This window comes from Mesoplodon densirostris, chromosome 16, assembly GCF_025265405.1.
Source record: "Mesoplodon densirostris isolate mMesDen1 chromosome 16, mMesDen1 primary haplotype, whole genome shotgun sequence".
NCBI classification, from domain to species: Eukaryota; Metazoa; Chordata; class Mammalia; order Artiodactyla; family Ziphiidae; genus Mesoplodon; species Mesoplodon densirostris.
In genome coordinates, this window is record NC_082676.1 from 23501176 (window position 1) to 23522499 (window position 21324).

Below are 21324 nucleotides of genomic sequence, written 5' to 3' on the forward strand. Positions count from 1 at the left end.
GGTGAGGGGGAGGGTCTGAGCCCTGAGCCGCCCTGAATCCCACATCAGTCGCATCTGAGGCCCAGTGAGCACGGGGAGAGGGCCTCTACCAAGCTCTCCCTCCATGACTTTTCAGGGTGGAATGAGGTCGGCTTCCAGGTGTCCTGGATTCCCTACAGACAGGGGTCAAGACCAGGCTGAGGCCCCTGTTGATGAGACGGGGCTTCTGAGCAGGAGCTCGACTCCAGCAAAAGCGTGTTCTGGCTCCATCTGAGACTGGCCTGGTTTGCTCCCAGGTTTTGTTCTTTTTAAAACTGGTTCACTCAGTGGGTATTTAAGACAAAAACCACAGGCTGATTCAAGGGGAAAAAATAGTATTGGGGTCTAGGAATCGACAGATCTAGGTTGAATCCCAGCTCTGCCACTTGCCAGCCGTATGGTCTTATAAGTTATATCACGTTTCTGGGCCTCTTCTGTGTAGTGGGGATAAGAATAGCTACCTCGTCATGGGTTTGTTGTTAGAAGAAATGAGATGAACTTTGGAAGGCACCCTACTCAGAGCCTGGCACACAGGAAGAGCTCAGTACATTTCAGTTACCTTTCCTCACTCCTGAGTGGAGTATGGCTGTAACCCATCTCTCTTCTATCCACAAGGCCTAGTTCAGTGCCTTGTATACCCTAGGCACTCAATAAATGTATCTTAGATCAATGGATGAATTTCTCAAAGTCCTCTCAAGTCTTCTCAGCTCCTCTCTAACCTCAGTTCACATGATGACATATCTCTTCCCCAATTGACACTGACGTCCCCAGGGGCAAGGGTACTCACTCCTATTCACCTTTTTTATCCTTTTGTATCCCCAGCATACAGCACGTGTTTAATTGGTGATTACTAAAGCAAAGCAAGTGCCTTCCTGGTTCGGCACAGAGTCCTCAGTTGAGGATCTGCATCGGGCTCCTGACAAGGGTTTGAGGTGAAGCTGCCACAATACAGAGCTCTCTGCTACCCGGCTTTCCATTTACCATCAACTTCTCTTTACCAGAACCATCTGCTGACCAGCACGTCCCCACCTAGCGCCACAGGCTCCCACATTCTTGTCATCACAGCCCCCATGATGGACGCAGTCCCTTGAGCATCTGCAGGCCCTTGACACCTCTCAAAAATTTTTGTAGGTCAGGAAAGCACACATGATTTTGGAGGGTGTCTTAGGCCACGTTCCCCTGGTGCAGATCCTGGATGAGGACTGGGGTGCGATAGTCTACTTGCGTTGAGGTGAATGAGCCAGGAAAGGGAGGGACGTCAAGAATGGGCTAATATTCAAGTTACCACTGTGGGTGACTGTCCCACTGAGGGGCGAGGAAGTCTTTCTCCACCACCCTTATCCCCCATGGTTGAGGGTGGCTCCTGGGGCACTAAGGCCCCGGCGCTTCTGGCTGAGTGTGCCCACACAGTGGAGAACACCTTCGGGCAGAGAGGCCATCAGCCGGCACCTCCGGGAAAGTGGGCAGGGCACACCAGCCCCTGACGGTGCCATATTCATACAAGCCCTTTTGTCACAGGTAAGTGACTGCCAACAGACATCAGTTACTCATGGCTTGAGGTACAGGTGAGAGGCGCCAGGTCCTGCAAGCTCCAGGTAACTATTCCTTTATCTTCCACTCAAGGACGCAGGTGAGCGGGGCCTCACAGTTATTTCTGTGACTTTGAATCTACTCAAGTTGATCATACTTAAAGCAAATCACTTGGAGAGTCTAGGACTTTAACGGTTATTTGTATAACAAACCTTAGATCCCAGTGGAGAGGTTGGAAACCACTGCCCCACAGGACAGAGATAATAATGATTCCCAAATGCCCTCTGAATCACCGAAGTTTGATTCCCTTAGATCCAATCTGCTTTAAGTGGGCTGCAGGCTCCAGCCCCTCTGATCTCTCTTCAAGTCCAAAGTCCCCCAGATGACAAGAGGAAGAGGCTCTTCCAGGAACCCCCTGACCCAGGCTGTGGCTTGCTGGGTAGCCCAGAGGTTTTGTAAGCAGGTCTTTGCAGGAAACCACCCTCAGCAGGAAGCCCCTTTTCTTGTCACTTTAGCAAAGCTATATTGTAACTAATTTTTTTTTGTTTTTTGGCTGCGTGGCATGCAGGATCTTAGTTCCCCAGCCAGAGATCGAACCCATGCCCCCTGCAGTGGAAGCACGGAGTCCCAGCCAATGGACTGCCAGGGAAGTCCCAGTAACTAACTTTTAAACCAGGCACCCCCATGCTCTCTACTCATCTCTGGCCCAAGCACACCTTTCAAATCTTTTAATCACACATAGTTTGTCTAATTTGTCGGTTTTTCCATAGATCAAAGAAGTAGAAATGAAGAATAAGAAATTAACAGATGACCAGACCTCTTCCCTAGATTCCCCTTCAGTAATCTCGCAAACAAACTGTGTGACCAAACTGTGTGAACAAGATAACATCTAGAGGAAGATCACAAGAAGTCCATGAGCCTGCACGCAGGGGGATGGCGATGACTCTGACCTCCTAGCTCAGTGATTAACTGAGATTACTTCCCTTCTTCCCTTTAAATCTTTCATGGCTGAGCAGAATCTTCTGAGGTGGTTTTTGAGGGACATTGAGTCCATCATCTCCCCAGATTGCTGGCATTCTGATTAAAGGCATCTTTCCTTTCTATCAGCACCTGTGAGTATTGATTTGGTAAGTGGTGAGCAAGGGGACCCCCGATTCGATAAGATTCTGTAGTTGTGCCCAGATGACTCCTCCAGAAGCCAGGTCTCCTCCAACCCGCTCCCTTACTTCTTAGCAGCCACCTGTGGATTGAGGCTTCTTGCATTTTCTAGACTTTTCCTGAACCCGTTTCAGGAAGGACCAGCTGTAAATAACAGACTTGCGACATGACAGTGATAATAACAAAGATAACAACAATAATAACAATACTTGTCTCCTTGAATCCTTTTTACAGCAAGGCAGAACACAGAGAAAACAGTATCTAACGTTTATTTGGGTTTTTTTTTGTTTTGTTTTGTTTTGTTTTTAGGTACGCGGGCCTCTCACTGTTGTGGCCTCTCCCGTTGTGGAGCACAGGCTTCGGACGCGCAGGCTCAGCGGCCATGGCTCACGGGCCCAGCCACTCCGCGGCATGTGGGATCTTCCCGACCGGGGCACAAACCCGTGTCCCCTGCATTGGCAGGCGGACTCTCAACCACTGCGCCACCAGGAAAGCCCTATTTGCCATTTTGAAGCCTACCAACTGCTGGCTCAGATACGAATAATTTACCAAGTGACAATTGCTGGGGTCACAGAGGTAAACAAGGTGGACATAGTCCCTGTCCTCATGGAGCCCACATTCTAGTGAGAAAGATGGACAAGAAGTAAGCAATTAGACAAATCGTGATGATAAGTAGTAGCATTTGATGAGAACTTGCTGAGTGCCAAACACTGTGTTAAATTCTTTGCATGGATTGCTTCATTCAATCCTTACAACAATACTATTTTGAAGTCATAGTATTTTGTCCTCAATATACAGATGAAGAAATTGAGGAACAGAGAGGGTAAGCAATCTGCCTGGGGCCACACAGCCAGCAAGAGGCAAATCTGGGAATTCTGAACCCAGGATTTTCTGATTCCAAAACCCATGTCCTCAACCAGGCTATCTCACCCCTTTGCTCTCTGCCTCTCAGTTTCTCTATCTGTAAAATGGAAGCAAATAATGGTAATCCCCTCGTAGCACTGTCGTGATTAACCAAGATAGTGATGGGAAGACTATGTAAATGGCCAACTGTGAGCTGCTGGTTTTCTTATTCCTGGCTGAAGCTCCGGCCTCCCTTGCCTGTCCCTCACCCCTGATGGCTGCCCGTGAGTGGCCTAATACACCGCCACCTGGCAGGGCTCTTGGTTCACAGAGAAATCACTGTTTCCCTCACCAGCCCCCTAATGACAACATGGTTCTGTGGCATCTGTGCTGATTTAATTATAGATTAATCAGGAGAGCCAGGGCGGGAGCTCTCCTCTTTTCTCCAGCAAGCTGGAACGTGACCTCTGAGTGCACACACACGTGAGGGACAGAGGTGATCCCCCTCTAGCTCCCTGCCTCAGGGACGCACTGAAATCAGTCCTGACCCCTCCGCCTGGGGCTCGTGGTTCTCCCAGCGCCACCTGAACAACACCTCCCAAGCCGAGTTCCCATCTCCAGGCCTTTGCTGTCCCTTAGACACCAAGACACCTTCTTATTCCATCCTGTCTCTTTACAGCCACATTTTCAAGGCTCAGCCTAAATGCCGCCTCCTGCAGGAAGCCTTCCCTGATGCCCCAGCTGGGGTGGCTTCTTCCACTTCGCTTCTGAATTTCCACAGAAATTGATCTGGCTTCATATGAAGGTCCTGACTATTCCCTACCCTGAGCTCACCTCCCTCACAGGATGAGGTCTCCTTGAGGATGCATGTCCCCAGAGCCCAGCAGGGGTTGGCATCAATAAACTGACAGAATGAATAGTAAACAGAGTAAATCTACAGAGAAATTCCCACGGGTAACAAGAACCTGGAGCCAAGAGCCTGGCCTCCTTCCAGAGCCGCAGCCTCCTGAGGACCTGCTGGCCCAGGGAAGGGCTCACACATCCACATCTGTGGCCTTGCCTCAGAGGCTGGATGGCTTCTTTGGGCTTCTCCTGCCTTCTTGGGGACTGGCCTCCCAATGCTCTTATCAAGGGTATCAGCAGGCAGGCACAGGCTGGGGAGAAATACCACCCCCCCCTCCTTCCCCCACCAGAACAGACCTAGGCACCACCCTGCTGCTGCCCTATTTATCCCTGGGGAACCAGACCAGATGAACGACTGCTCAGCCGTGACCATAATGGTGATGGTAGAATGTGTTGATTGCTTATACCGCTCCTACCCCATCCCACCCCACCACCATGATCACTGACGTGCATTCTCTCTTTCAAGCCTTCCAGTGACCCAGGGCAGTGCTGTTATCAGCCCCCCTTGCAGATGAGTAAACTGAGAGGTGAAGCGACTTCATTAGCGACAGCAGAGAAGGACTTAAAGCCAGTTAGACTCCAGAGCCTGCGCCCAGTGACTCCCCACACAGGCAGTACCCTAGGCCACCTGCCTCGCTCCAGTCTGGGCCCTTGACCCCTGACCCTGGGGCGCCCTTGCCGCGGGTGGGATCCGTGGGCCCAGGCTGCTGCTGCCCACGGCGCCCGGCACCTGGCATCCTCTCAGGTGGCATGAATGAACCGGCTCATGAATATGCAGGCCGGCCCGCGCACAGAGAGCGCTCTCGCTAAATCTGATCACAATGCTGGATAAATTAAGCGCCAGGATAAATGCATTAAAAATCACGGTCGGAGGAACACGCCGTTCAGGGAGGGGTCTGTAAAGTGGGGTGAGGAGCAGTGGGAGAAGCTCCGCCAGGCGCTGCCAGCTGCTCCCGAAAGGCCTCAAATGAAGTTCCCTTCCGTGGGAGAGGCCCCTCCCCCCATCCCCACCCGCCCCCCGGTTCCTATGGAAACGCAGAACGAGTTTAGGAGGGAAAATGCCTGGCGATGAGTGATATGGGGAGCGACCAAGAATAGCTGCTGGGGCTGGGATTGGGTGTCAACAGGGCCTCTTTCCTGACAAGGGATGAAGGGGAGGGCATGGTCCAGCCCAGCAGCAGCCCCCACCCCCTACCCCAAGCCCCGGGCAGCCTCCAGAGGCAGGGGTGTGGGGAGAGAACCACGTTGGTCGTCCCAGGTTCCAATATGGGTGGTAGGTGTCCTTGGGTAATAACATAGTAATAATAGCAGCTAGATATCCCCAGAGCATTTGTGCAGTGGCCCCACAAATGGGAGGAAGGCGCTATGACATCTCTCTTTCACAGGTGGGGAGAGTGAAGCTCAGAGATGTGGAGTGACTTGTCCAGTGTCACACAGGGAGGACTGGGCCAGGCAGCCTGGCTCCAGGCCTCTCTCTTAACTGCACTGCGTGCCTGCGATGGCACCACTTCATCAAAACAGCGCCTCTTCTCAGGGCAAATCTTGTTCATTCATTCAGCAAAGGTTTATTGAGCAATTACTATGCTGCAAACACTTATTCTAGGCACTGGAAATGCCAGGGAGTGAGACAGACAAAGCTGCCTTCAGGGAGCATACTGCATTGGATGGAAATGGGTGGCTTACAGATTTCCTCTCTCTGGCCCAGACAAGGGGTGGGTTCCAAGGCCTAGGCCAGAGAAAGAAAGGTTTTGGGGAGCCCAGGACAGACTTGAGGGTTTCACAGAGCTCGGATGATATAAAGCCTGATTAGTGTTTGGTTGGCTCTGGGTGACAAGCATGGGCTCTAAATGCAGCTCTGCTACCTTCTGGCTATGAGATCTTGGGCCAGTTCCTTAACCTCTCTGTACCTCACTTTCTCCATCTATAAAATGGGCATAATAACAGGAGGCAGGGTCAATGTGCCCCTCTCTGTGCCTCCAGCTCCCCACTCACCTGAGACTGTGGACAGCTGGAGAGCAAGTGTGACATGTCACCATTGCTCTGAGCAGAGGAAAGATGCAGCCAGGATACTGCCAGTTGGCAGTTGGTGCTTAGAGCTGGTAGGGCGGATGGGAGCCGCTGGCCTTGCAGGGCCCGGGGGGCCCGGGGGGCAGGCCTGAGGGGTGTATGAAGGAGGCTGAGCTCCACCAGAGGCTAAAGGTCACCCTGGGCAGAGGAGAGAATGGGGGTGGTCAACACGGAAGGGAGGTGACACTGCCTAGCTGAGGTGCTCAGAGCAGGAAGGGCCAGGAGCCAGCCCGACAATGGGGCAGAACAAGGCGAGAGAGCATGGAGGGGGCTCTGCCTAGAGTTTCCTGGCTGCTGGGGACCAGGCCAGCCCAGGACTTCCTCTCCTTGTTCGGTGCCCCTCCATCCCTCACAGCACTGCTCTGTTCTCTGGGGTCTCGTTCTGTTCAGACTTGGGAGAGGAAAGAGCCATCTGAGAAAAAGGCAAGCTTAGAGCCAACAGGAAAGAGAGGGAGAAAGAGAGGTGTGGGCTTCCCTGGTGGCACAGTGGTTGAGAGTCCACCTGCCGATGCAGGGGACATGGGTTCGTGCTCCGGTCCGGGAAGATCCCACATGCCACAGAGCGGCTAGGCCTGTGAGCCATGGCCACTGAGCCTGCATGTCCGGAGCCCGTGCTCTGCAAGGGGAGAGGCCACAACAGTGAGAGGCCCACGTACCGCAAAAAAAAAAAAAAAGAGAGAGAGGAGGGGAGAGGAGGGGAGGGGAGGGGAGGGGAGGGGAGGGGGAGGGGGAGGGGAGGGGGAGGGGGAGGGGGGGGAGGGGGAGGGGGAGGGGGAGGGGAGGGGAGGGGAGGGGAGGGGAGGGGAGGGGGAGGGGAGGGGAGGGGAGGGGAGGGGAGGGGGAGGGGAGGGGAGGGGGAGGGGAGGGGGAGGGGAGGGGAGGGGGAGGGGAGAGGCAGCCACTCAAGAGAGGAGGCCTGCCTGTTCTACAGATCGCAGGGCCTTCCCTGTAGCCCCCAGCAGAGCCTGGTCAAGCCTCTGTGCCAGTTTGGTGTTTGGAGTTACGGTCAGAAATGATGCAATATCAATGATGCAATATCAATGAACTTGACCCAGCAAGTTCACTACTATCGAGCCTAAGAATGGATGTGGACAAGAAGCAAAGATGCTTCTCCAAGCATGTTCATTACAGAACTGTTCATACTGGAGCAAAATCAGAAATCTGTTCCCAGCCGTAGGAAAGCGGTTATGCTGGGGTACATACCTACAATGAAATACTATGTGGCCAATACAAGTGACGCTGTGAATGTAACTTTACTGACATGAACAAACAGTCAGAATTTTACAAAACAGTGTTCAGTAGAATCACATTATTTATAATGTGCGTGCTCGCATATGAAAAAGCCTAGTGTTTTACAGCAAAATTCTTAACCGCGGCTTGGTGGTAAGAATCAGGGGAACTTGGGCTTCCCTGGTGGCACAGTGGTTGAGAATCTACCTGCTAATGCAGGGAACACGGGTTCGAGCTCTGGTCTGGGAGGATCCCACGTGCCGCGGAGCAACTAGGCCCGTGAGCCACAACTACTGAGCCTGCATGTCTGGAGCCTGTGCTCTGCAACAAGACAGGCCAGCGATAGTGAGAGGCCCGCACACCGCGATGAAGAGTGGCCCCCGCTCGCCGCAACTAGAGGAAGCCCAACGCAGCAAAAATAAATAAATTAATTAATAAACTCCTACCCCTAACATCTTAAAAAAAAAAAAAAGAATCAGGGGAACTTAAGGAGTTTTTTCATCAATTGTATTTTCTAATCTTTATCACACGTTCATTGTAGGAAGAGAGAATAGAGTTATAATTTTGCGTTTATCATTTTTTAAAAAGTGTAAATCCTTTGACCAGTCATTCCAATTCCAGAACATTGACCTAAGGAAATAATTAGGATAAACACAAAGATTTAACTACAAGAATCAATGATTCGTTGCTTCTCACGGGGAAAAAAAAGGGACATAAGCTAAAATTCTCAGCACTGGGGATTGGTTGAGTAAAGTGTGGTGTAGTCATATGCAGCATGCTATGCAGCCACTAAAAATCATGCTGTATAAGTTCAATTGTTGACTAGGACAGATGTTTGTGAATATATGATTGGAAGAAAACACAGGTTTTAGAACATTATGTACTGAAATCAGCCCTTCTTTCTATAATATGTGCTTGATCCAAAATCTGGAAGGATATATGTTTAGATGTTAATGGTTGTTTCACTGACAGAAGTTGATTACAGGTGATCTTAATTTTCTTCTTTACACTTTCCCAATTATTATACGATAAATATATATTACTGCATATTTATTATTACATATGTATTATTACATACAGAGTTTTAGAAATTAATTTTTGAAGAAGCAAAAATAAATAGCCTATTCTGAGAGCTCAGACAGTGAGTGGTGGGCGCTGGACCCCATCCCTACTCCCCTGCAGGGCGGGCAGGGGCTGAAGCACCTGGAGAGAGGGCTGGGAGTGAGGCAGCCATCTCTGCGCCTGCCCAGGGAGACTCCCTGCACCTGCGCTAGCTAAGGAAGTGCCTCCCCCCCCAAGGCCTGCTCTCTGCCATTCACCCTCTGGAATTAGCTTGCAGAGACCGTTTTAGGAAGCCTGTGGGCGGTTGGAAGCAGCTTGTGAGCAGAGCTGGGGGCCGGCTGAGAGCTGCAGAGAATGAGTGCCCAGAGGAAGACAAGGCAGAAAATAAAGGGAAGCCAGCACCCTTTCCCATTTTTCTTTTTGGTTTGATTTTTCAAAAACAGTCTCTGGAAAATCCTTGCTTTGGTCCAAATGCTTCCTCCTCCATCTTCCCCCACCTCCTCCAGGCCTCCATAGATGGGCCAAGTCTAAGCCTGTGAGGCCAGGAGCAGGGTTCTGGTCTCAACACTTCCACTATCTTGCTGTGCAACCTCACACCAGTGGCTCACCCTCTCTGAGCCTCAGTTGCCACTTCTGTCAAATTGGACTAGGATGGACTCAACTTTCTCTTCCCACTCGGAGGCTCCGTGTTTGGGATCCCATCCCAGGAGTGAGGCAGCTGGACCAGATATCTACTAGGCCTCCTTACAGCTCTAAGATTCTGAGATTTGTGCTTTGAGATCCTTGAGAGTCTAACATACGCTGGCAAAGCCTCTGGATTTTGCAGTCCATGGTTCTAGAATGCAATGGTATGAAATTGCTAGGAGTCTAGTTCAGGTTCTAGCGTAGGGGCTGCTCACTGTTCAATATCAAAGACTGCTTCTGGGGACATCCCTCTCCTAGCCCCCCAGGCCGAGCCCGACCTTTGCCAAGGGCTTGGGAGCTGTCTTCACCAGGTGGGGAACACACCAGTCTTGGTCCCCTGCAAGGGAGACACATAGGTTCAGACCTCAGGTAGCCTCCTGAAGGAGACGTGGAAATGACAGCTCATGAATAAGGGCCCTCACCATATGCGGGGCTGGAAGGAGTGAGGGGCCGTTTGGTGGCTGAGCCTCTGCCCTGAACCAACAGCAATACCTCCATTTACTCCACACCACTATGTGCCAGGCCTGCAGGCTACAGAGATTACTGGATCTAAGCGGTACTATGTTTATGCCCATTCTCCAGATGAGGAAGCTGAGGCTCAGAGAGGTCCAATGACTTGCCAAGGTCACAGAGCTAGAAGGAGGTAGAGCTAAAGCTTGAACGCAGATTAGCTGACTTGAGAGCCTGCTGAATTGCTCTGCCGCCTCCCTGCAGACCCCAACCCTGCTGGCCCCGGATGGGGAGTCAGTCATGGGGAGAGGCAGGAAATGGCTTCCACACAATCAGGACATCCAGAACTAGGACCCAGAGCACAACCCCCGGCCTGCCCACCTTCCCCAGCCAGGGGGCCCACGTTTGTGCCTGTATGCACTTGGGTGTCTGCGTGGCTCCAGGAGGGTGTGTCTCTGTCTCCGTGTGGGTGTCCCTGTGCCCAACGTGTGTGTGCGTCTGATGTGTGTGAGTGGTTTGGATGTGGGTGCTGCTGTGTCTGTCCTGGCACGGAGCGTGTGAGAGAGACAGATGAGAGTGAGCTCTGTGGAGCCCGCGAGAGGAAGCAGGTGCCAGAGAGTTCTGGGCTATGCTCCCTCCTGTCCTCCTCGTAGGGGTGGGGGTAGAGGCCTTCAGAGGTCCATGGCATTGGGCCCCTGAAAAGCTGCCTGTCCCCCAGGTATCCCCACATATTGCCAATTTGAACCCAGAGTCCATAGTCCCCACGCCCATTGCTTTCCCTGGCCCTCACACCCAGCACAACCAGGGGAATCTCTTGGAGATTAGGGTTCCGCATCAGCCTTGGACTTGATCCAGGGAGGACCAGTTAAGCCCCTGCAAAAAGGCAGCTGGGTTCCAGAATCCCTGGTTCTGAGCCCAGTTGTGTGTTCACAAACAACTTTCCTTTAGCCTCTAGACTCCCTTTTCCTCTGCCCTGAATTGGGTCTGCTATTGCTTGTGTCTGTATTGGGGGGGTGGTTTAAGGAGAAAGTCCTAGAAAAAAGGAGATTTGTGGTCAAAGAACTGGAAGAGAACTTCACAACCACCTAGTGAAGTTACTCTCCTGGTGGATATCTCTGATAGCCCCATTAAGCTGCCTAGGTTTTACTTGCATACCTCTAAGAACGGAGAACTCACTACTTCCAAAGAGCCCATTCCATTCCGGGCAGCTTTAACTGTAAGTTCTACCTCATACTGAGATTTTAGATCTGCCTCCCATAGCCTCACCTCACGGGTCTCAGCCCTGCCCTCTGAGGCCCATGAGGCTCAACCTTGATCATTCCTGCTGAGGTCGGGGTAAGTCAGTACAAAGCCTTGTGGAGACCCTCAGGTCCAGAGGCTGTTTCTGAGGCCAGGTGATAGGTTGAGAACCTCAAAGACACGCCAAGCTGAGCAGACACAGGGAGGCCAAGGGCTGATCATTCTGTTAGGGGCTGATCTCATGGCTGAGGAGATAAGACTCCCCGGTCCTGCCAGGCCAAGGATGCAGGGTGAGGCCGCTAATGCCTGAGGGAAGCTTGGGGGTGGCTGCCTTGGCTGGGCCTGGGTCAGGGTCTCAGGGACAGCTCTGAGCTCTGGGGGTCTCTGGGAACCATGGCTTGGAGAGAAGTGCATGTGCGCATACTGAACAGATGAGGGGGAGGGGGTGTGGCTCCCTCCACAGCACAAGGAGGCCGCCAGGATGAGCCATGATGTGTGCAGGGAGCTTGGCACACGGAGGGGTCTGGATGAGCACTGCTGTTAGGATATTATTCATCCATCCACCCATTCATTCACTCACTCTCCTCCTCTGTGCCAGGCCCAGGGCTGAGGGCTGGTGACCTGGAGATGAAGCAGGTGCAGCCCCACCCCTGTCCCCGAGGACTAGGCGGGAGGGGACAGCCTCCGCTCTGGCTAGTCATCGTGCATCAGTGCCTGCCCGGCACACAGACCCCGGCTCCAGATGCAGCGCGCAGAAGGGGTTGTGAGCATCTTCAGCTCAGTGCCCTGCTTGGGGAGGTGGGGAGCACGCAACCCCTTATCCTTCAGGGACTGGGCACTGGGGTTTCACAGGAGCCTGGGGCACAGCCAATACCCTATGGGACAGAGGAGAAAACTGAGCCCCAGAGAAGCAGAAGGACTGGTCCAAGGATTACGGCAGGGTTAAGACTCCCAACATGCTTGCAGAGCTGCGGCTTCCTGGTGGGGAACGCAGGTGAGCATGCAGATCTTGAGCTTGGGGCAGGTAGATGAGGCCACAAGACACTTGCCCTACTGAGCAGCCCGAGCCCCACACTCTGGGCTGCACAGGGCAGCTGGGATGCCCACCCTGACATCCAAGGTGACCTTGGACGAAGCCTCTGCCCTCTCTGGGCCTGTCTCCCCCTTGCTCTAAGACAAGGGCACTTCAACTGGATCAGGAAAAACAAGCAGATTTCCCCTCATACGTCAGCTTCCTGCATTGGCTGAGGTTGCTTGGGGCATCACATTGAGAAAGAAAGGGTGTCATGATCAATTCGTCACATCTCCGGTGAGGGATCGGAGTGGCAGTGTGTGTCGGGGCACAACCTGTCTGGATCAGAGAATCACCAGGAGTCCCCACCACCAGGCAGAGTCCACAAGCCTGAAGCCTCCACGAATGCCTGCCAGGGACCCTCCTTGCTCCATGGGAGGCAGGAAACGCGTTGAGCCTCTTTCTGAGGAGCACCCAGGGCATCGTGTGCTACGGCCCAGTCCTGCCCCCAGAGGCCACTGAGCCCAGTTGGCTTGTGATCTTGGGCCCATCTTCACAGTGACACAGCCCTGATGCACGGCCAGTTCCCCATCGCCTTCCCCTCTAATCGATTCTGTCAGAATCGATTAGAGGGGACACTGCCTGCCTTCAGTGTGGACTGAATACAAGTGAAGCGTCTGAGTGAAGGCAGTGAGAACTATACCGAGAGTGAAGGGCAAGAGCGAGGTCTTCCCCTTGCCTTCCTGGTCCTCGGCACTGTCCTGGACAGATCGGGAAGAAAAGGACTTACTGTGTGCCAGGCACTCCCACATTCTGTACTTCATTTGCTCTTCACTCTTATCCTGAGAGGTGGTTACTACCCCATTTTACAGATGAGGAAACTGAGTCCCAGAAAGGTTCAGTAACCTCCCTAGTATTATCATTATGAGCAAGGCTGGAAGTCTGTCATTTCCAGAATCCAAGTGTTTCCTCTTTCTAGCCAAATGGCCATCAGCTGCGTAATACAGGATAAGAGCACCTCACCTGTGGCTCAGAAGGACCTCAGACCTAGTCCCAGCCGCTCTTTCGCTGAGTTACTGTGGGATGTCGACCATTTACATTGCCTCACTTGGTCTTCCGCCCTCACCTATAAAATTGAATAGTAAGTCTCTTCTGCTGTCTCAGCTCCCACCCGGCCCTCACTTCTGATGCTTCGCCTTTGAGGCATATTCGAGAGTGAATGAGTGTGGGCCCGGGCAGGGTCAGGGTCTAACAATATCAGTTCTCCCACCAGGGGATGGACAGAGACCCCTGTGGGTAAGAATATCGTTCTCCAGCCACACAGAGTAGAGTAAAGCAGAAAAGTTGCAATCCACAGGCTTGCAAATGTGCTTTTGGTTGGCTTGCACAGTGTTGTTTTTTTTAATCTGAATTTGTTGCCAACACTTAAAAATAGAGAAGTTTCATATAAAAATCCAGGTTTCTGGCTTCTCTTGAAAAACTGGAAGCTTTGACAAGTCTGCCTTGAGTTGGCCGCCCCGGGCCAGAGCTGGGGAGCAGAGGTGTGCTCCCGTCCACTCAGCCACGGGCCTGCCTGGCCCCTTGTCAGCATCCGAGTTCGTCTCCCCTGACGCAAAGGGTGAGACCATGGGCTCTGGAGTCAGGCCGGCCCGGGTTAATCCAAGCGGGTGGCTCAATTACAGCGTGACTATCAGAAAGTTCCTTAACTTCTCTGGGCCTGTTTCCTCGCCGGTGAAATGGGGATTCCCATAGTACTTCCTTCATATGGACGTGGCAAGTCTTCCATATGAAGGCAAATGTACGTAAAGCTGCTGCTATGGTTGAAGATACTGCCTGGCACATAATGAGCGCTCAGTAAATGGCAACCCTGGTCTCGATCATGGCCACCCTCTCCCGACAGGGGCCGCAGGGTCTGGAACAGCAGCAACAGCAGCGCTTGACGCCCTCCCCAGCCTGGCCTGGGCCCATCCTGGAGCTCTCCCTTGGCTGCACAAATGCTTGTGGGGTGGCGGCAATCTTGTCTGGGTGACACATCCGAAAAGAACAGATCGATAGCCACTCAACACTTCAATGCCATGGCTGAGGCCCGCGCCACGGTCCAGGCTGCTGGCCGGTGAGTTCAAGCTCTTTTTCTGTTTGGGCAGAAAACAACTTACCATGTAACCTTGAATGAGTTCTTTTTTCCTCCCGGGATCTTGGTTTCACTAACAGCAGGGTCAGCCTGTGGTGTCTAGTGCTCCTCTGAGCTCTGACAACTTGGTAGTTTTGCAGATGGGAAGGCACTGAAGGTCAAAGCCTCACAAATGCAAGAATGAATTAGTCAGGAAACTTCTGGTTGCAAGGGCAGGAACCTGTCACAAAGGGGCTTAAAGAAAAGAGGTATTTGTCTTTCTGTGGCTGGCTTATTTCATTCAGTATAATGTCCTCAAGGTTCATCCAGCTTGTCACATATTGTAGAACTTCCTTCTTTTTTAAGGCTGAATAATATTCCATTGTATGCATATACCACTTTTGCATTATCCATTCATCTGCCAATGGACATTTAGGTTGTTTCCACATACTATTGTGAATAGTATGAAGTATCAAAAACAGTCAAATTCATAGACTCAAAGAATGGAATAGTGGTTGCCAGAGGGTGGGGGGAGGGAGAAATGAGAAGTTACAAGTCAATGGACATAAAGTTCCAGTTAAGAAAGATGATTAAGTTCCAGAGATCTGCTGTACAACATTGTACCTATAACCAACAATACTGTATTTTACACCTAAAGAATTCTTAAGAAGGTAGGTCTCATGTTAAATGTTCTTACCACAATAAAATAAAATTTAGGGAAGAAACAAAGGCATTATATTGGCTCATGTGAAGGAATCCTGGGGACTGTGGGCTGCAGGTGGTGCTGGATCCAGGTGCTCCAGTGATGTTGTTGGCTCTCGCTCTCTCTCTCACTCTCATCTCTCATCTCAGCTTCCTTCTGTGCTGTCCTCATCCTCATTTCTGGTGCAAGGGCTCTTTTTTTTTTTATGGGTATGATGAGCCCTATTAGGTCCAGGTGAGAGTCCTCTACCACCATAACTCCAAAAGCATGCAGTATCTTTCTGCACCTTCCAGAAGAAGCATCTCAGGGAAGGTGACAAGTGGCCTAGCTGAAGTTATGTGTCTATCTCTGCGGGTAGGAGGATGGAATGAGGTCCCATGATTGGCACTCCTACCAAAGATGACATGGAGTAGAAAAAGGCTTCCTCAAAGCAAAGAAGGCTTGACATCAGAAGGGCGGTGAAGAGAAATGGGTTGTGGAGTCTACAAAACAGCAACTACTGGCCATGCCAGGGCCTTTAGTGCAGGGACGGAGCCTTCTCAAAGCGGGAGAGGTAATCTTCCTAACAACAAAGTATTGAGGACAGACTCTCCCAGACTACTAGGAAGTCGGCCCACTGTTCTGGCAGCGACACTTCCCTCTAATAAATTCTATCTTCTTTACGTTCTGCCTTGTGTCTGGAGATTCTTTTTCAACCCACGTTCGGACCACGACATTTGGTGGCCTGTGTGGGGATCACCAGGGGGGATCTCTTTCCCCACCTCCTCTCCTCATTCCTTGGGACCCTCTGTGAACAGGCAAGTTGCTGTGGAAGCAACGGAGGAACTCTGGCCTGGGCCACACCCTGGTGTGTTCTGAATGCTCCACGGTTCACTTTGCCCCAGTAACTGCTGCCCAGAACGGGTGAGGATCCCTCCGTCTTCCTTCTGACTGAGGACTAGGCCAAAGGGTATCGTGTGGACACGGGTCAGGCATTTAAAAGCCATTAGGGCGCCTGCCGCTTGAAGACTCCCGTGAAAGGATAAGGGGGGTCACGGAACGGACCAGGCTATTAGAGAGTCTGCCCTTGTCAAGACAACTTCTGTGCAACATGAGGCACATCATGGACAAAGCAAAACACAAAGCCCCCAGTCCCTTGGCCACCGCCTCCTCGGTGGGGTTAGAAGAATCCTCAGTCCTCTTTTCTGTTGCTTCTGCTTCTTTCTCCTCGGCTCGGACTGACTCTAAAGGACCCCACCGCCTCTAGATTGTCCCAAGAGCTCCTTCCCGTCTTCTAACGGTGAGTCAATTTCCTGCTGACTTCCGGGAATTCCCTTTTCTGGTCACTGGTGCCTTAGTCACATGGAGAGGTCACTGAGACGAAGAGGGTATGCCTTTTTGCCCATCAGTGATTCTCAGTACCCCCATTCTATGGCACTGAGGCTAAGAATGTGTTCAGGTATGTCTATTCCCTTAGACTCACAAATTGGAAGGAATTTGACCCAGACAATCTTAAAAAGAAGAGGCTTATTATTTATTTATTTATTTATTTATTTATTTATTTATTTATGGCTGCATTGGTTCTTTGTTGCTGCGCACAGGCTTTCTCTAGTTGTGGTGAGTAGAGGCTACTCTTCGTTGTGGTGTGTGGGCTTCTCATTGCAGTGGCTTCTCTTGTTGCGGAGCACAGGCTCTAGGTGCGCGGGCTTCAGTAGTTGTGGCTCGCGGGCTCTAGAGAACAGGCTCAGTAGTTGCAGCACACGGGCTTAGTTGCTCCGCGGCATGTGGGATTTTCCCGGACCAGGGATCGAACCCGTGTCCCCTGCATTGGCAGGCGGATTCTTAACCACTGCACCACCAGGGAAGTTGCCATTTTCTTTTGTGATATGGCTTGGCCCCAATACAAACTGAGAGAACAAGAACAATGGCCTCTTAATGGGACGCTAAATTACAACATGATCCTCCAACTTGATCTCTGTTGTCGGAAACTAGGAAAGGATTCCAAGGTTCCATATATCCAGGCCGTCATGGTCCTCAGTCAGAATCTGAGCCCAAGGGACTCCTGTCACATGTGTCTCTCCATTACCACTTTAATGCCTCGCCCTCCCCCCTCTCCTCCTCCTTTAGCTTCACTACCTCCTCCCTCCGCATCTCCCCCTCCACCAGGTATCTTGGATGAGCCTTCTTGTCCCCGGTCTCCCCAGCCTCCTCCTCAACCTTCTGCTCCCCAACCCCACCTCCATACCTGGAAGCAGACCTTCCCTCCCCTCCCCACACTCGGTCACGAGCAGCCCAATGCTCTGAATCGAGTCCCAGTATGCTTCTCCTACGAGAGGTCGCTACTGGAGACCTAGGTACTATCAGAGTTCATGTCCCCTTCCCCATGTCTGATCTCTCTCATATTCAAGGGGAACTGGGCTCCTTTAACCAGGACCCCTCCATGTTCATCAGGGAATTCCAGGCCCTAACTATAGCCTTTGACTTAACTTGGCAAGATATTCATGTGGTCCTAACTACCTGCTGCACTCACGAAGAAAGGGCCAGGATCTGGGCCTTGGCTCAGGCCTAGGCAGATGAGACACATGCCCGAAATCCTAATGAGAACCGAGCGGGGGGAGTCCATGGGCAGACCCAGGATGGAGATACCAGGCAAATGAAAATGGGCCAGCAGGAGGGCCCACTAGGAGAAATTACATGATTCCCTGTCTACTAGAAGGTATGAAAAAGGCAATCATCAAATCTGTCAATTATAATAAACTCAGAGAAGTCACACAGGAACTCTCTGAGAATCCAGCCCTTTTTCAGGCCTGATGAGTAGAGGCTATGAGGAAATACACCAACCTAGACCCTGAGACCCCTGAAGGTCAGGCTATACTTGCAGTTCACTTTATAAGCCAGGCATCCCCAGACATAAGACAGAAATTACAGAAACTAGAGTAAGGGCCACAGACCCCATTTTCTGTCCTACTTGACACAGCCTTAAGGTCTTCAACAATAGGGAGGAGGCTTCTAGGAACAGATGAGAACTAAGAGAGGAGGAAAAATTAAAGCGGCGCACTCAGTATATGGCTCTTGGCATTACTCAGTCCCTCCCAATCAGGGACCCATGGAAGCCCCTCTCCCGTCTCAGAAACCACCGCTGACCTGCTACCACTGCGGTCACCAGGGGCACACTGTCAGGAACTGCCGCACCCCACCACCCGTTACGCCGTGCCCTTACCGTCGCCAAAAGGGCCACTGGAAGAGGAGTTGTCCCTCCCACCCTCAAGCGGGTAGGCCAATTCCACAACCACTCAACACCCGGGATATTTCAGGTCCCAGCCCCCTGGGCCGAGGTCAACGCCAATTGCCCCTGTGAGTGGTAATTGACTATCAGGATCAAGAACCGGATTGCACTCTAGATCTGGGGCTCCTGGAAGCAGATGACTGAAGGTGCCTGAGGCTCAATCTACAAGCCCCTATGTTCCCCATAAAACCAGAGGAGTCCCGGGTAACACTGGATGTAGCAGGGGCTACTGTAAACTTTCTAATTGACACCGGGGCTACTTATTCAGCCCTGACCTGGTTCTATTCAGCCCCACTGGTCCCACTCGCTGTTCCTCGATCCTACTAACAGGGATGGGAACAGGCTCAGCTGGACTTTTTTTTTTTTTTTTTTTTTTCTTTTTGCGGTATGTGGGCCTCTCACTGTTGTGGCCTCTCCCGTTGCGGAGCACAGGCTCCGGATGCGCAGGCCCAGCGGCCATGGCTCACGGGCCCAGCCGCTCCACGGCATATGGGATCCTCCCAGACCGGGGCACGAACCCGTATCCCCTGCATTGGCAGGCGGACTCTTAACCACTGCGCCACCAGGGAGGCCCTCAGCTGGACTTTTAAACTCCATTTTCACTGTCCGACAGCTCTCTCTTGAACTCACACAAGAGACTGCCAACCTAGCAGCTCAAATTAACACGCTACAGGAGCAAATAAATTCTCTAGCAGCAGTGGTTTTACAAAATAGAAGAGCTCTGGACCTCCTAACAGCTAATCGAGGAGGGACCTGTGTAATGTTAAAGGAGGATTGCTGTTTTCTTGTCAACCTATCAGGCAAGGTCCAGACTCATCTTCGAGCCATTATTGAAAGAGCTAGTGGATTCTACAAGGAAGGAGTCTCAGGGGCATTTGACTGGTGGGACTTCAAGACTAACATCTGGTCCTGGTTCTCTTGGCTAACCCCTTTCCTAGGCCCTATAGTGGCTTTTCTACTTCTACTAATCTTCGGGCCATGTATTTTTAACCTCCTTGTTAAGTTTGTCTCTTCCAGAATACAACAAATAAACCTCCAAATGGTGATGCAACAAGAATACCAGCAAGTCAACACTCATACAACCCTTGAACAAGCCGGCATCACTTTCCATGGGGCCCGCACTCCTCCCTAGATACACCCTGACAGAGCAGGCAATGGGAACCCAGGGCCCCATGACGCCTCCGCTCAACAGGAAGCAGCCAGAGAGTTCATTGTCCCTTCTCACAAAAGGGGTTCCCAGATGCTTGAGAGGGAATTAGGCAGTTAGGTAGATATGAGCAGGGTATACAACAGGGCCAAGGAATTGGCCCTATAAATAGAGGGGGGAATGTGGTGCTCCAAGGACAGTGGTGCTTCAAGGACAAAGGAAAATCTGCCTGAAAAAGTTTCAGCATTACACTCCCTACCGGCCTCTTTTTTTTTTTGCCGTACGCAGGCCTCTCACTGTTGTGGCCTCTCCCGTTGCGGAGCACAGGCTCCAGACGCACAGGCTCAGCGGCCATGGCTTACGGGCCCAGCCGCTCCGCGGCATGTGGGATCCTCCCGGACCGGGGCACGAACCCGTGTCCCCTGCATCAGCAGAAGGACTCTCAACCACTGCGCCACCAGGGAAGCCCCCCTACCGGACTCTTAATCGCCCTCCCCATCCTGTTGTGATGGTTACAAAATTCCTGAGCCCACCTGGGCGATGCCCACCTTGGCAACAGGACCTGTCCCAAATAAGGAAAAGCATATGCCCTGTCCCACTCCCACTCCCACTCTATAGAAGGAAGGTATATGTGCCTCGACCAGTCAGTAAACAAAATTTTCACCTCGGACCATTCTTTTGTTTTCTGGCTATAAAAACTGATCTATAGCACATGTTCAGGCTCGACTCTCCCAGACTACTAGGAAGTCAGCCCGCTGTTCTGGAAGCGACCCTTCACTCTAATGAATTCTATCTTCTTTAAAACAAAACAAAACAAAACAAAACCCTAAGCATTGATGCACTTAGCCCCATGCTTGGAGCAAGGCAGTATAGGATCATGAACAAATGATTCTAGCCTTGGGAAGCAACAAGAAAAGCACTCCACATCACAAGACTGTAATACCAAGGGCCAGATATGGGTGTGGCTCTGGCTGTAAATGCTGTGAGGGGATTAGGAAGGCTTATGAGAAGCCCTTGGTGGCTGAGGAAAGGAAAAGGACAGAGGTGTGAGGTGGTAGTTAGGACTTAAAATCTGGAGAGGAAAAATCGAGAACGGATGTGAGGTGTGAAAGGTAGGAGTGGAGATGGATTAAGTGGGGCCGAGGAAACATGGTTTTGACTCTGGCAAAATACAGAATAAAAAACCTAACACTGAGAAATACTAGAACAAAATATAGGTTAGTATACATTTCATCTTGATATGGGAATAGACTTTTAAGCATTAAAGCAGTGGGACAAAGATCAAATCAAAAAAAACAAGCTTGGCATTTTGACATAAAAAGTAAAGTATACATTTCAAAACATCATAAAATTAAAAGGCAAATTGGGGGAAATATTTCTAATATTAAGATATAAGACAAATGTATATTTTTTTAAAAAAGAAGATCCAAAAGAAAAATGGGCAGAGGACATAAATAGACAATTTCCAAAAGGGAAATGAACAATGGTGTAGCCTTCTTCATTCAAAAATCGAGACGAAGAGACACCCCCTCAATCCCCTACATCCTGTTCTCTACCTTTGGGCTCCTAGACTCGGAACAAAACAGCTTATTGATCCACGGAGGATGTCTGGGCATTAAATCAGCCCCTCAGAGGCCTCACATCTGGCAGTAAAGCAAAGACCTTTTGCAAATTCAATAGCAACTCTGGCAGGACAGGGTGGGAGAGGCCTCTACTCAGGCGCACCCCAGACAGAGCAGCCCCTCAGGGTCCCCAGTGGTCCACAAAGAGTCTAGAAGCAGACTCCTTCTGGACCAGATGCGGGTCCCCCTCCTACCACACGCAGGTGCCACCTCGCATGAGCCAGTCGGTCCGTTGTACCCAAGGCCAGATCTGGACACTAAGAGTCTGGGTGGAAACATTA

At 51.4% G+C, this 21324-nt stretch overlaps 1 protein-coding gene across 1 annotated transcript in view; it reads right to left on the minus strand.

Moving 5' to 3' along the window:
- Positions 1–16609: 16609 nt before the first annotated feature.
- Positions 16610–21324, minus strand: part of AAR2 (AAR2 splicing factor) — a 30338-nt gene continuing 25623 nt past the window's right edge. The window contains exon 4 of the mRNA XM_060078469.1: positions 16610–16719. Within this exon, the coding sequence (XP_059934452.1) occupies positions 16645–16719 (75 nt within the window). The 3' untranslated portion in view covers positions 16610–16644. The remainder of the gene's footprint in view (positions 16720–21324) is intronic.